This window comes from Nicotiana tabacum, chromosome 9, assembly GCF_000715075.1.
Source record: "Nicotiana tabacum cultivar K326 chromosome 9, ASM71507v2, whole genome shotgun sequence".
NCBI classification, from domain to species: Eukaryota; Viridiplantae; Streptophyta; class Magnoliopsida; order Solanales; family Solanaceae; genus Nicotiana; species Nicotiana tabacum.
Genome location: NC_134088.1, coordinates 618333 through 630859, shown reverse-complemented (window position 1 = coordinate 630859; position 12527 = coordinate 618333). Strand labels below are relative to the sequence as shown.

The window sequence follows — 12527 nt, the reverse complement described above, 5'->3', positions numbered from 1 at the left end:
TTCATAAACAGAAGAGAATGCCATTGGATTTTCTTGTTAGGGCATCTTCAAAGGTGCACTATTTTTTGCACCAAATCTAAATTTGGTATTTTTTTGCTCCAATGGAACACCAAATCTTGCACCATTATAGTGCATGAATCATCAACATCAAATTTGATTTATTATTATTTTATTCATCTTTTTATTTTTTTTGAACTTTTAATTTATCATATATTGTGTATATAATTAATTTTTATAGTAAGATCTTTATAATTTTAATTTTATATCCTATTTTTTGATATATTAATTTTTGTATATATTATATTTATATAAACTTATAAGTTAATTTTATTATTATTATAATTGTATAAAAAGAAATGCAATCATTATTTAAAAATGAAAAATACAAATGTAAGATATCTAATGTTGTAATAAATGATTATATAAATGGTGAATGTGAATTATATATGATGAATATGAAAAAAAGAAAAAAGATAGAATTTGTTTGAAGGATATAAAAAATAAAATTTAAATAGAAGATAATAATATAATATAGAAGAAAGAAAAAATATTCTTTTTTGGTGTAAAAAATGATGTAATGGTTGGAGTAAATTTGATGTTACACTATTTTGGCGTGAAATTTGGAGATGGTCTTATAATATCTACAAATTCTCAGTCTGCAAATTTGCTTTTTTGGGTCATTTCCAATCAAGAAAGAAGGCAAAGTTGTAATTTTTTGATTGGATTCTGCAAATAGAGGCATATATGTATGAAAGAACATAGAGAGAACTAAACTTGCTTCCTTGGTTATTTCAATATCGAAAAAAACTTTTATTTTCAATTGGAATATAAATATAAAAAAATACCACGTTCACTGAAATAACACCTCCAAAGGGAAGAAAATATCTGTCTTGTGAGTGAGAGAAAGGATCAACGAGAAGATAGGACATATAAGGCAATAAATCGTAGTGATTAAAATACGATTTATAAATCGCAATGGCTATGGGACTTAATAACAATCCGACTTATAAATTGTATTTTACGACAGCGACTTATGAGCCCATGTCCCCATTTCCTAATCCTTCTCTTAATTATAGCCGTTAGCTTTCACTTGCTTTCTCACTGTCATTCTCTCTCTAGGTCTATCTCTCCATCCACTATGTCACCAGCTACCACTCTCTTCGCCGCCCTCCTCCGCCGGCCCTACCACCACCTCCACCTCCACCTCCGCCGCGGTCTCTCAACACATTCACAACCACCTTCCATCGAATACTCACTCACCCACCCAATCTACACCATATGGGCTGCGAACACTTCCCTTGGCAAAACCCTGGTCTCCGCCGGGCTTTCCACTTCCTTCCTTTCTTCCTCAAACCGCAAATTTCTCTACTTGAAGCCTCTTCAAACCGGTTTCCCTTACGACTCCGATTCACGCTTCGTGTACAACAAATACTCCCAATTTTTCTCCTTAAATAAACCTGAATTCTCCGTCTTCGCATCGAATCACGTGCTCAGAGCATCCGTTCCGGCTTCGAATGCCGTTGTTAAGGATGAAATGGGGAGAAGTTGTGGGAATGGGGTTGTGAATTTGGGGTTTTACGAGGAGAGTAGGTTGCGAGGGACGAGTGAGAATGGGGAAATGATGAAGGGGTTTTCGATGCTAGTTTGTAAGACAATGTACGGGTGGAAAGAGGCATTATCGCCACATTTGGTGGCGGAGAGAGAAAATGCTAGAGTAGAAGATGCTGAGTTGTTGGAGATGTTGAAGGGTTGCTTAGAAATTGATGAAATGGAAAGTGGTGAAAAGGATGAGGTTTTTTGTGTGATCGAGACTGCTGGTGGCGTTGCTAGTCCTGGACCATCTGGTTCGCTTCAATGTGACTTGTATCGGTGCGTGGTTCTTTGAGTGTTCCTTCAAAAAATATTAACTTTCTATATGCCAAGAGGATTAACTGCTGAAAAATGAAGTATTTATGTAAAAATTTGATTCTGTAATTGAGAATATATTTGGAAGGATATATCCAATAGGAAGCGTACACATGTTAGTCCTCATCTTGAAAAATAAAAACATACATTATGTGAAGCTTTGACTTGGTGGAAGTATAATGAACTTAATGATAGAGTGATTCACTTGGTGGAAGTGTTATGAGCTTGATGCTAAGAGTGCTGTAATATCAAGCCTACTTGACATGTTATAGTTGCTTGTGCATATGTAAGAAAAAACAGAAATATCAAGCCTCCTTGATAGTGTTATAGCTTTGTACATATGTAAGCAAAAGCACAAATGTAGAATCTAGTCAGTTACCTAGGCTAAAAACCCAGCTTACATTCCTAACAGTGATTAGCACTATTCCTTAAAGTAATGTTCTTGGTGACCAAGTTAGAGAGATGCCTTTTGAAAATAGGCAACCTCTGCAACAAGGCACTATGTCAGTATTGACCCATCTGACTACTTTTTGTTGAATTGAGTTGGCAAAGGGGATTACTTGACAAGAAAAATTACAGAGGAGGCAATGTGACTGTCAAGACTTCTAGCATAATCTAGCTATCTTCTCTTGCTTTGAACCCCTAAAGTAGCAATCCATGGTTACAGACCCCACTAGAGATGCAAAGAGTCAAAGTTCGCTAAGCTACTTCACCTTTTAAGAAGGGATCATTGGGAAACTGAAGACAAACAATAGAAATGTGCTTGGCTGTAGGATACATGCTACTCACACTGTTCATTATTCAAAACTAAGATGAATAAGAATTGCAGAGGTGGATTCTCAACCTTATAATGGTGCAAGGAAGATCTTCGTTTATTGGTTATCGAATCATCTATAATTGAATACTTGCTTGGGAAAGTCGTAGAGAATTAGATGTGTTTCAAATAAAACAATATTAGTATCTTTTACTCTTGTAAGCAAATACTTTAGAGACTACAACATTTAAGTTTCAAATGTAACTGCTTTTTTTTTTTTTTTTTTGTTGGCAGATTCTCACTTTACTTGTTATGACTCAGCAGCCAATTTCCTTTATTTCTATATTAATTTCTGCTTTTGCAGACCTTTCCGCTTCCCAGCTATTCTTGTCGGCGATGGAAAGCTAGGGGGTATTTCAGGAACTATTTCAGGCTATGAAAGTTTGAAACTTCGAGGTTATGATGTTGTTGCTGTAGTAATTGAAGACCATGGCCTAGTTAATGAGGGTCCTTTATCATCTTACCTGCGGAGAAGGTGAATCTAAAGTTGTTTTCTATTGGCTTAAATGTGTCTTTTGTATTTTAGTAGAAGATATAGGTGGTTTAACACCATAAAATAGGCACTGTCACTTTTACATTCTAATGCTTCAGTTTAGAGACTAATGTATAGATGGGTATATCATCCAATTTTGTTCCGTGTATTTTCACTGTGAAATAAAAGGAGCAGAAAGCTTATTTCCTTGGCTGACAGGGTCCCCGTGCTTGTGCTTCCACCTATACCGAAGGAGATGTCAAATAACCTAATGGAGTGGTTTCAAGAAGCACTGCCTACTTTTCATTCTCTTCAAGAAATAATGCAGTCAGCTTTTCTGGAGAGAGCATCTAGATTACGCAACATGCCAAGGAAGGCACATGATATTTTCTGGTGGCCCTTTACTCAACACAAACTTGTACCAGAAGAAAATGTTACGGTTATAGATTCACGATGTGGAGAAAACTTTGCCGTGCACAAGGTTGTGAATGTTACTTAAAGTTATGAAAATGGTTTTGTTTCTTGTCATCTAGCATTTTGTTCATTTCTATAGTACTTTTAAAAGCTCATGCTCAGCAGTCAATGGTAAGAAAAGTGTGCGCTAAAGCTCTTTGACTGATGCATATCTACATATTAGTGATAGTGTTCTTGCTGATATTGTTCTAGTTTTCCTCTTCGATCTTCTTTATGATGTCATAACTGTGTCCATCTATCTGCTATATCCCAAGTTGCACGGACTCTTCAATCTTGCTGATATTGTTCTAGTTTTCCTCTTCGATCTTCTTTATGATGTCATAACTGTGTCCATCTACATGCTATATCCTAAGTTGCACGGACTCTTCAATTTTGGTGCCGTCCCCATCCCGATACGAGACTTGGACGGGTGCTGAAGCAGGAAACGTCTCGGATACGGTCAACCGACTTCGGACACTTTGACCGGAGTCCATCGACAAATTTGGGAGAAAAAATTGAGATTTTGATTTCTCAAAATCAAAAATTAAAAAGATTTAAGTTATGGAAAATGGCATACCTTTAATGTTGTAGTATTTTTGTCTCATATTTGCTGCTTTGTGTGTCGAAGAAACCAAAAATTCAAAGTGTCATGTTCTGATTTTGGACTTCATGTAGACCTAGCAGATGTAGCTGGAATTTTGCCTTGAATTGCTTTCTTTTTCTCTTATGAGGGAAGAACAAAAGGGACGTGAACGAAGCGTGAATGGCGATCTGTACGAGCTTGAAAGAAGTTGGGGAATTTTGAGGAAGATGAGAAGTTGGGGAATTTTGAGGAAGATGAGAAGTAGGGGAATTTTGAGGAAGATGAGAAGTTGGGGAGTTTTGAGGAAGATGACCTAGAAGATCGGTAGATCCTTCCTAAAGACTCTTAATTGTAATAATATAATAATAAGTAACCCCTTTATTCTCCGTTATATGCCACTTGTCCCCTTTATTCTCCACACTTGTGAGTTGTGACACGTTATTGACAGGTTTTTGGTTGTTATTTGCAAATATTTCTTCTCATACAATATATAGGAATAATTTCTAAATTAATTATTAGCATGTTGATTTTTTGCTAAATAATTTATATATTTTAATCGCGCAAAATTAATTTATACGAAATTATTTACTAGTTGTACAAATTTATAGCTCTATTTTTTATTATTTTGAATTTTCTTAGCCGTATCCCCGCACAAGTATCCATATACGGATTCGCACCCCGAATCTTAAAATTTAGATTTTGCCGAATCCAATACTCGGAGCTGTCCCCGTATCGGATGCCCGCACCCGAGTCCGAGCAACTTAGGCTATATCTACCGGGAGAGGAAAGAATATTTACTATTCCTTTCCTATGCTGCGTGTTACCCTTCCACTTACACATTGGTTAAATTAATGCTTTTACTGTAGGTTAATAAAGTTGATTTAATCACCCAACAATTTGATGCTTGTGCAAGTTGGTGGACGCAGGGACCTGATGCTACTTTACAGGTCAGTCTGTAGATTCGTCCTTATTAGTTGCAATTTAGCCTACCTTTATGATTGTTTTATAGCAAATCTCTGTTACGATTCTGTGGCATGTGCATGTTTGTGTTCGAATAGTGAATAAGGAGAATGAAGACGTCTATGATGGGACACTACGATTTATGGGAACAATTTTCTAGGAGAGTAGGATGTAACACCTTGTGATTTAACGCAATTGTAATTTGAATGCCTTAAACCTTGGTGCACTCATTTAGTCCAATTCAGTTTATGCGAGTTTTTTTTCTTTCAAATGTACGAATATAGCTGCAATGTCTGATTTTTCTTTTACCTTTTCTTTTTAATTAGAAAATCCATTATGTTATCACCTTGTTTGGAAAATATTAGTTCATAGTACATTTATACAACACTTCTTATCTATGTGGAGTAAGGACTCTTTCCAAGTAAGAGGGGTTTCCTGTTATAGGAACTGACTGGGTCTAAGCCAAGCTTTATCAGCTAAGGCAATGAAGAAGACAGTAACCAGCTAGCTTGAAGATCTTAGGCCTTTCTGATCTTGTCCCTTATAAGATCCACTCAGGAATAGTATTAATATTACTTATCTTACTTGTGAGGAAGGTATATGTGGGATTGTCAACATTTTTATCTTAACAATAAGAGAATGCGACAAATTCGACAATTAGGTGCACTCATTTAGTCCAATTCAGTTTATGCGAGTTTTTTTTTTCAAATGTACGAATATAGCTGCAATGTCTGATTTTTCTTTTACCTTTTATTTTTAATTAGAAAATCCATTATGTTATCACCTTGTTTGGAAAATATTAGTGCATAGTACATTTATACAACACTTCTTATCTATGTGGAGTAAGGACTCTTTCCAAGTAAGAGGGGTTTCCTGTTATAGGAACTGACTGGGTCTAAGCCAAGCTTTATCAGCTAAGGCAATGAAGAAGACAGTAACCAGCTAGCTTGAAGATCTTAGGCCTTTCTGATCTTGTCCCTTATAAGATCCACTCAGGAATAGTATTAATATTACTTATCTTACTTGTGAGGAAGGTATATGTGGGATTGTCAACATTTTTATCTTAACAATAAGAGAATGCGACAAATTCGACAATTAGGTGCACTCATTTAGTCCAATTCAGTTTATGCGAGTTTTTTTTCTTTCAAATGTACGAATATAGCTGCAATGTCTGATTTTTCTTTTACCTTTTCTTTTTAATTAGAAAATCCATATGTTATCACCTTGTTTGGAAAATATTAGTTCATAGTACATTTATACAACACTTCTTATCTATGTGGAGTAAGGACTCTTTCCAAGTAAGAGGGGTTTCCTGTTATAGGAACTGACTGGGTCTAAGCCAAGCTTTATCAGCTAAGGCAATGAAGAAGACAGTAACCAGCTAGCTTGAAGATCTTAGGCCTTTCTGATCTTGTCCCTTATAAGATCCACTCAGGAATAGTATTAATATTACTTATCTTACTTGTGAGGAAGGTATATGTGGGATTGTCAACATTTTTATCTTAACAATAAGAGAATGCGACAAATTCGACAATTAGGTGCACTCATTTAGTCCAATTCAGTTTATGCGAGTTTTTTTTCTTTCAAATGTACGAATATAGCTGCAATGTCTGATTTTTCTTTTACCTTTTCTTTTTAATTAGAAAATCCATTATGTTATCACCTTGTTTGGAAAATATTAGTTCATAGTACATTTATACAACACTTCTTATCTATGTGGAGTAAGGACTCTTTCCAAGTAAGAGGGGTTTCCTGTTATAGGAACTGACTGGGTCTAAGCCAAGCTTTATCAGCTAAGGCAATGAAGAAGACAGTAACCAGCTAGCTTGAAGATCTTAGGCCTTTCTGATCTTGTCCCTTATAAGATCCACTCAGGAATAGTATTAATATTACTTATCTTACTTGTGAGGAAGGTATATGTGGGATTGTCAACATTTTTATCTTAACAATAAGAGAATGCGACAAATTCGACAATTAGGTGCACTCATTTAGTCCAATTCAGTTTATGCGAGTTTTTTTTCTTTCAAATGTACGAATATAGCTGCAATGTCTGATTTTTCTTTTACCTTTTCTTTTTAATTAGAAAATCCATTATGTTATCACCTTGTTTGGAAAATATTAGTTCATAGTACATTTATACAACACTTCTTATCTATGTGGAGTAAGGACTCTTTCCAAGTAAGAGGGGTTTCCTGTTATAGGAACTGACTGGGTCTAAGCCAAGCTTTATCAGCTAAGGCAATGAAGAAGACAGTAACCAGCTAGCTTGAAGATCTTAGGCCTTTCTGATCTTGTCCCTTATAAGATCCACTCAGGAATAGTATTAATATTACTTATCTTACTTGTGAGGAAGGTATATGTGGGATTGTCAACATTTTTATCTTAACAATAAGAGAATGCGACAAATTCGACAATTAGGTGCACTCATTTAGTCCAATTCAGTTTATGCGAGTTTTTTTTCTTTCAAATGTACGAATATAGCTGCAATGTCTGATTTTTCTTTTACCTTTTCTTTTTAATTAGAAAATCCATATGTTATCACCTTGTTTGGAAAATATTAGTTCATAGTACATTTATACAACACTTCTTATCTATGTGGAGTAAGGACTCTTTCCAAGTAAGAGGGGTTTCCTGTTATAGGAACTGACTGGGTCTAAGCCAAGCTTTATCAGCTAAGGCAATGAAGAAGACAGTAACCAGCTAGCTTGAAGATCTTAGGCCTTTCTGATCTTGTCCCTTATAAGATCCACTCAGGAATAGTATTAATATTACTTATCTTACTTGTGAGGAAGGTATATGTGGGATTGTCAACATTTTTATCTTAACAATAAGAGAATGCGACAAATTCGACAATTAGGTGCACTCATTTAGTCCAATTCAGTTTATGCTAGTTTTTTTTCTTTCAAATGTACGAATATAGCTGCAATGTCTGATTTTTCTTTTACCTTTTCTTTTTAATTAGAAAATCCATTATGTTATCACCTTGTTTGGAAAATATTAGTTCATAGTACATTTATACAACACTTCTTATCTATGTGGAGTAAGGACTCTTTCCAAGTAAGAGGGGTTTCCTGACTGGGTCTAAGCCAAGCTTTATCAGCTAAGGCAATGAAGAAGACAGTAACCAGCTAGCTTGAAGATCTTAGGCCTTTCTGATCTTGTCCCTTATAAGATCCACTCAGGAATAGTATTAATATTACTTATCTTACTTGTGAGGAAGGTATATGTGGGATTGTCAACATTTTTATCTTAACAATAAGAGAATGCGACAAATTCGACAATTAGGTGCACTCATTTAGTCCAATTCAGTTTATGCGAGTTTTTTTTCTTTCAAATGTACGAATATAGCTGCAATGTCTGATTTTTCTTTTACCTTTTCTTTTTAATTAGAAAATCCATTATGTTATCACCTTGTTTGGAAAATATTAGTTCATAGTACATTTATACAACACTTCTTATCTATGTGGAGTAAGGACTCTTTCCAAGTAAGAGGGGTTTCCTGTTATAGGAACTGACTGGGTCTAAGCCAAGCTTTATCAGCTAAGGCAATGAAGAAGACAGTAACCAGCTAGCTTGAAGATCTTAGGCCTTTCTGATCTTGTCCCTTATAAGATCCACTCAGGAATAGTATTAATATTACTTATCTTACTTGTGAGGAAGGTATATGTGGGATTGTCAACATTTTTATCTTAACAATAAGAGAATGCGACAAATTCGACAATTAGGTGCACTCATTTAGTCCAATTCAGTTTATGCGAGTTTTTTTTCTTTCAAATGTACGAATATAGCTGCAATGTCTGATTTTTCTTTTACCTTTTCTTTTTAATTAGAAAATCCATATGTTATCACCTTGTTTGGAAAATATTAGTTCATAGTACATTTATACAACACTTCTTATCTATGTGGAGTAAGGACTCTTTCCAAGTAAGAGGGGTTTCCTGTTATAGGAACTGACTGGGTCTAAGCCAAGCTTTATCAGCTAAGGCAATGAAGAAGACAGTAACCAGCTAGCTTGAAGATCTTAGGCCTTTCTGATCTTGTCCCTTATAAGATCCACTCAGGAATAGTATTAATATTACTTATCTTACTTGTGAGGAAGGTATATGTGGGATTGTCAACATTTTTATCTTAACAATAAGAGAATGCGACAAATTCGACAATTAGGTGCACTCATTTAGTCCAATTCAGTTTATGCGAGTTTTTTTTCTTTCAAATGTACGAATATAGCTGCAATGTCTGATTTTTCTTTTACCTTTTCTTTTTAATTAGAAAATCCATTATGTTATCACCTTGTTTGGAAAATATTAGTTCATAGTACATTTATACAACACTTCTTATCTATGTGGAGTAAGGACTCTTTCCAAGTAAGAGGGGTTTCCTGTTATAGGAACTGACTGGGTCTAAGCCAAGCTTTATCAGCTAAGGCAATGAAGAAGACAGTAACCAGCTAGCTTGAAGATCTTAGGCCTTTCTGATCTTGTCCCTTATAAGATCCACTCAGGAATAGTATTAATATTACTTATCTTACTTGTGAGGAAGATATATGTGGGATTGTCAACATTTTTATCTTAACAATAAGAGAATGCGACAAATTCGACAATTAGGTGCACTCATTTAGTCCAATTCAGTTTATGCGAGTTTTTTTTCTTTCAAATGTACGAATATAGCTGCAATGTCTGATTTTTCTTTTACCTTTTCTTTTTAATTAGAAAATCCATTATTTTATCACCTTGTTTGGAAAATATTAGTTCATAGTACATTTATACAACACTTCTTATCTATGTGGAGTAAGGACTCTTTCCAAGTAAGAGGGGTTTCCTGTTATAGGAACTGACTGGGTCTAAGCCAAGCTTTATCAGCTAAGGCAATGAAGAAGACAGTAACCAGCTAGCTTGAAGATCTTAGGCCTTTCTGATCTTGTCCCTTATAAGATCCACTCAGGAATAGTATTAATATTACTTATCTTACTTGTGAGGAAGGTATATGTGGGATTGTCAACATTTTTATCTTAACAATAAGAGAATGCGACAAATTCGACAATTAGGTGCACTCATTTAGTCCAATTCAGTTTATGCGAGTTTTTTTTCTTTCAAATGTACGAATATAGCTGCAATGTCTGATTTTTCTTTTACCTTTTCTTTTTAATTAGAAAATCCATATGTTATCACCTTGTTTGGAAAATATTAGTTCATAGTACATTTATACAACACTTCTTATCTATGTGGAGTAAGGACTCTTTCCAAGTAAGAGGGGTTTCCTGTTATAGGAACTGACTGGGTCTAAGCCAAGCTTTATCAGCTAAGGCAATGAAGAAGACAGTAACCAGCTAGCTTGAAGATCTTAGGCCTTTCTGATCTTGTCCCTTATAAGATCCACTCAGGAATAGTATTAATATTACTTATCTTACTTGTGAGGAAGGTATATGTGGGATTGTCAACATTTTTATCTTAACAATAAGAGAATGCGACAAATTCGACAATTAGGTGCACTCATTTAGTCCAATTCAGTTTATGCGAGTTTTTTTTCTTTCAAATGTACGAATATAGCTGCAATGTCTGATTTTTCTTTTACCTTTTCTTTTTAATTAGAAAATCCATTATGTTATCACCTTGTTTGGAAAATATTAGTTCATAGTACATTTATACAACACTTCTTATCTATGTGGAGTAAGGACTCTTTCCAAGTAAGAGGGGTTTCCTGTTATAGGAACTGACTGGGTCTAAGCCAAGCTTTATCAGCTAAGGCAATGAAGAAGACAGTAACCAGCTAGCTTGAAGATCTTAGGCCTTTCTGATCTTGTCCCTTATAAGATCCACTCAGGAATAGTATTAATATTACTTATCTTACTTGTGAGGAAGGTATATGTGGGATTGTCAACATTTTTATCTTAACAATAAGAGAATGCGACAAATTCGACAATTAGGTGCACTCATTTAGTCCAATTCAGTTTATGCGAGTTTTTTTTCTTTCAAATGTACGAATATAGCTGCAATGTCTGATTTTTCTTTTACCTTTTCTTTTTAATTAGAAAATCCATATGTTATCACCTTGTTTGGAAAATATTAGTTCATAGTACATTTATACAACACTTCTTATCTATGTGGAGTAAGGACTCTTTCCAAGTAAGAGGGGTTTCCTGTTATAGGAACTGACTGGGTCTAAGCCAAGCTTTATCAGCTAAGGCAATGAAGAAGACAGTAACCAGCTAGCTTGAAGATCTTAGGCCTTTCTGATCTTGTCCCTTATAAGATCCACTCAGGAATAGTATTAATATTACTTATCTTACTTGTGAGGAAGGTATATGTGGGATTGTCAACATTTTTATCTTAACAATAAGAGAATGCGACAAATTCGACAATTAGGTGCACTCATTTAGTCCAATTCAGTTTATGCTAGTTTTTTTTCTTTCAAATGTACGAATATAGCTGCAATGTCTGATTTTTCTTTTACCTTTTCTTTTTAATTAGAAAATCCATTATGTTATCACCTTGTTTGGAAAATATTAGTTCATAGTACATTTATACAACACTTCTTATCTATGTGGAGTAAGGACTCTTTCCAAGTAAGAGGGGTTTCCTGTTATAGGAACTGACTGGGTCTAAGCCAAGCTTTATCAGCTAAGGCAATGAAGAAGACAGTAACCAGCTAGCTTGAAGATCTTAGGCCTTTCTGATCTTGTCCCTTATAAGATCCACTCAGGAATAGTATTAATATTACTTATCTTACTTGTGAGGAAGGTATATGTGGGATTGTCAACATTTTTATCTTAACAATAAGAGAATGCGACAAATTCGACAATTAGGTGCACTCATTTAGTCCAATTCAGTTTATGCGAGTTTTTTTTCTTTCAAATGTACGAATATAGCTGCAATGTCTGATTTTTCTTTTACCTTTTCTTTTTAATTAGAAAATCCATATGTTATCACCTTGTTTGGAAAATATTAGTTCATAGTACATTTATACAACACTTCTTATCTATGTGGAGTAAGGACTCTTTCCAAGTAAGAGGGGTTTCCTGTTATAGGAACTGACTGGGTCTAAGCCAAGCTTTATCAGCTAAGGCAATGAAGAAGACAGTAACCAGCTAGCTTGAAGATCTTAGGCCTTTCTGATCTTGTCCCTTATAAGATCCACTCAGGAATAGTATTAATATTACTTATCTTACTTGTGAGGAAGGTATATGTGGGATTGTCAACATTTTTATCTTAACAATAAGAGAATGCGACAAATTCGACAATTAGGTGCACTCATTTAGTCCAATTCAGTTTATGCGAGTTTTTTTTCTTTCAAATGTACGAATATAGCTGCAATGTCTGATTTTTCTTTTACCTTTTCTTTTT

At 34.8% G+C, this 12527-nt stretch overlaps 1 protein-coding gene across 2 annotated transcripts in view; it reads left to right on the top strand.

The window, feature by feature from the left end:
* The first annotated feature begins 1032 nt into the window (after positions 1 to 1032).
* LOC107814376 (bifunctional dethiobiotin synthetase/7,8-diamino-pelargonic acid aminotransferase, mitochondrial) overlaps positions 1033 to 12527 on the top strand; it is a 58124-nt gene continuing 46629 nt past the window's right edge. Inside the window, exons 1-4 of one of the 2 annotated variants that reach the window (XR_012694685.1) lie at positions 1033 to 1869; positions 3024 to 3194; positions 3411 to 3672; positions 5094 to 5174. Coding sequence is in view for 1 of the 2 variants with exons in the window: in XM_075221343.1 (XP_075077444.1) it covers positions 1034 to 1869; positions 3024 to 3194; positions 3411 to 3672; positions 5094 to 5174 (1350 nt within the window). In the remaining variant the exon portion in view is untranslated. The remainder of the gene's footprint in view (positions 1870 to 3023; positions 3195 to 3410; positions 3673 to 5093; positions 5175 to 12527) is intronic. The other variant, XM_075221343.1, reaches the window with a different exon arrangement.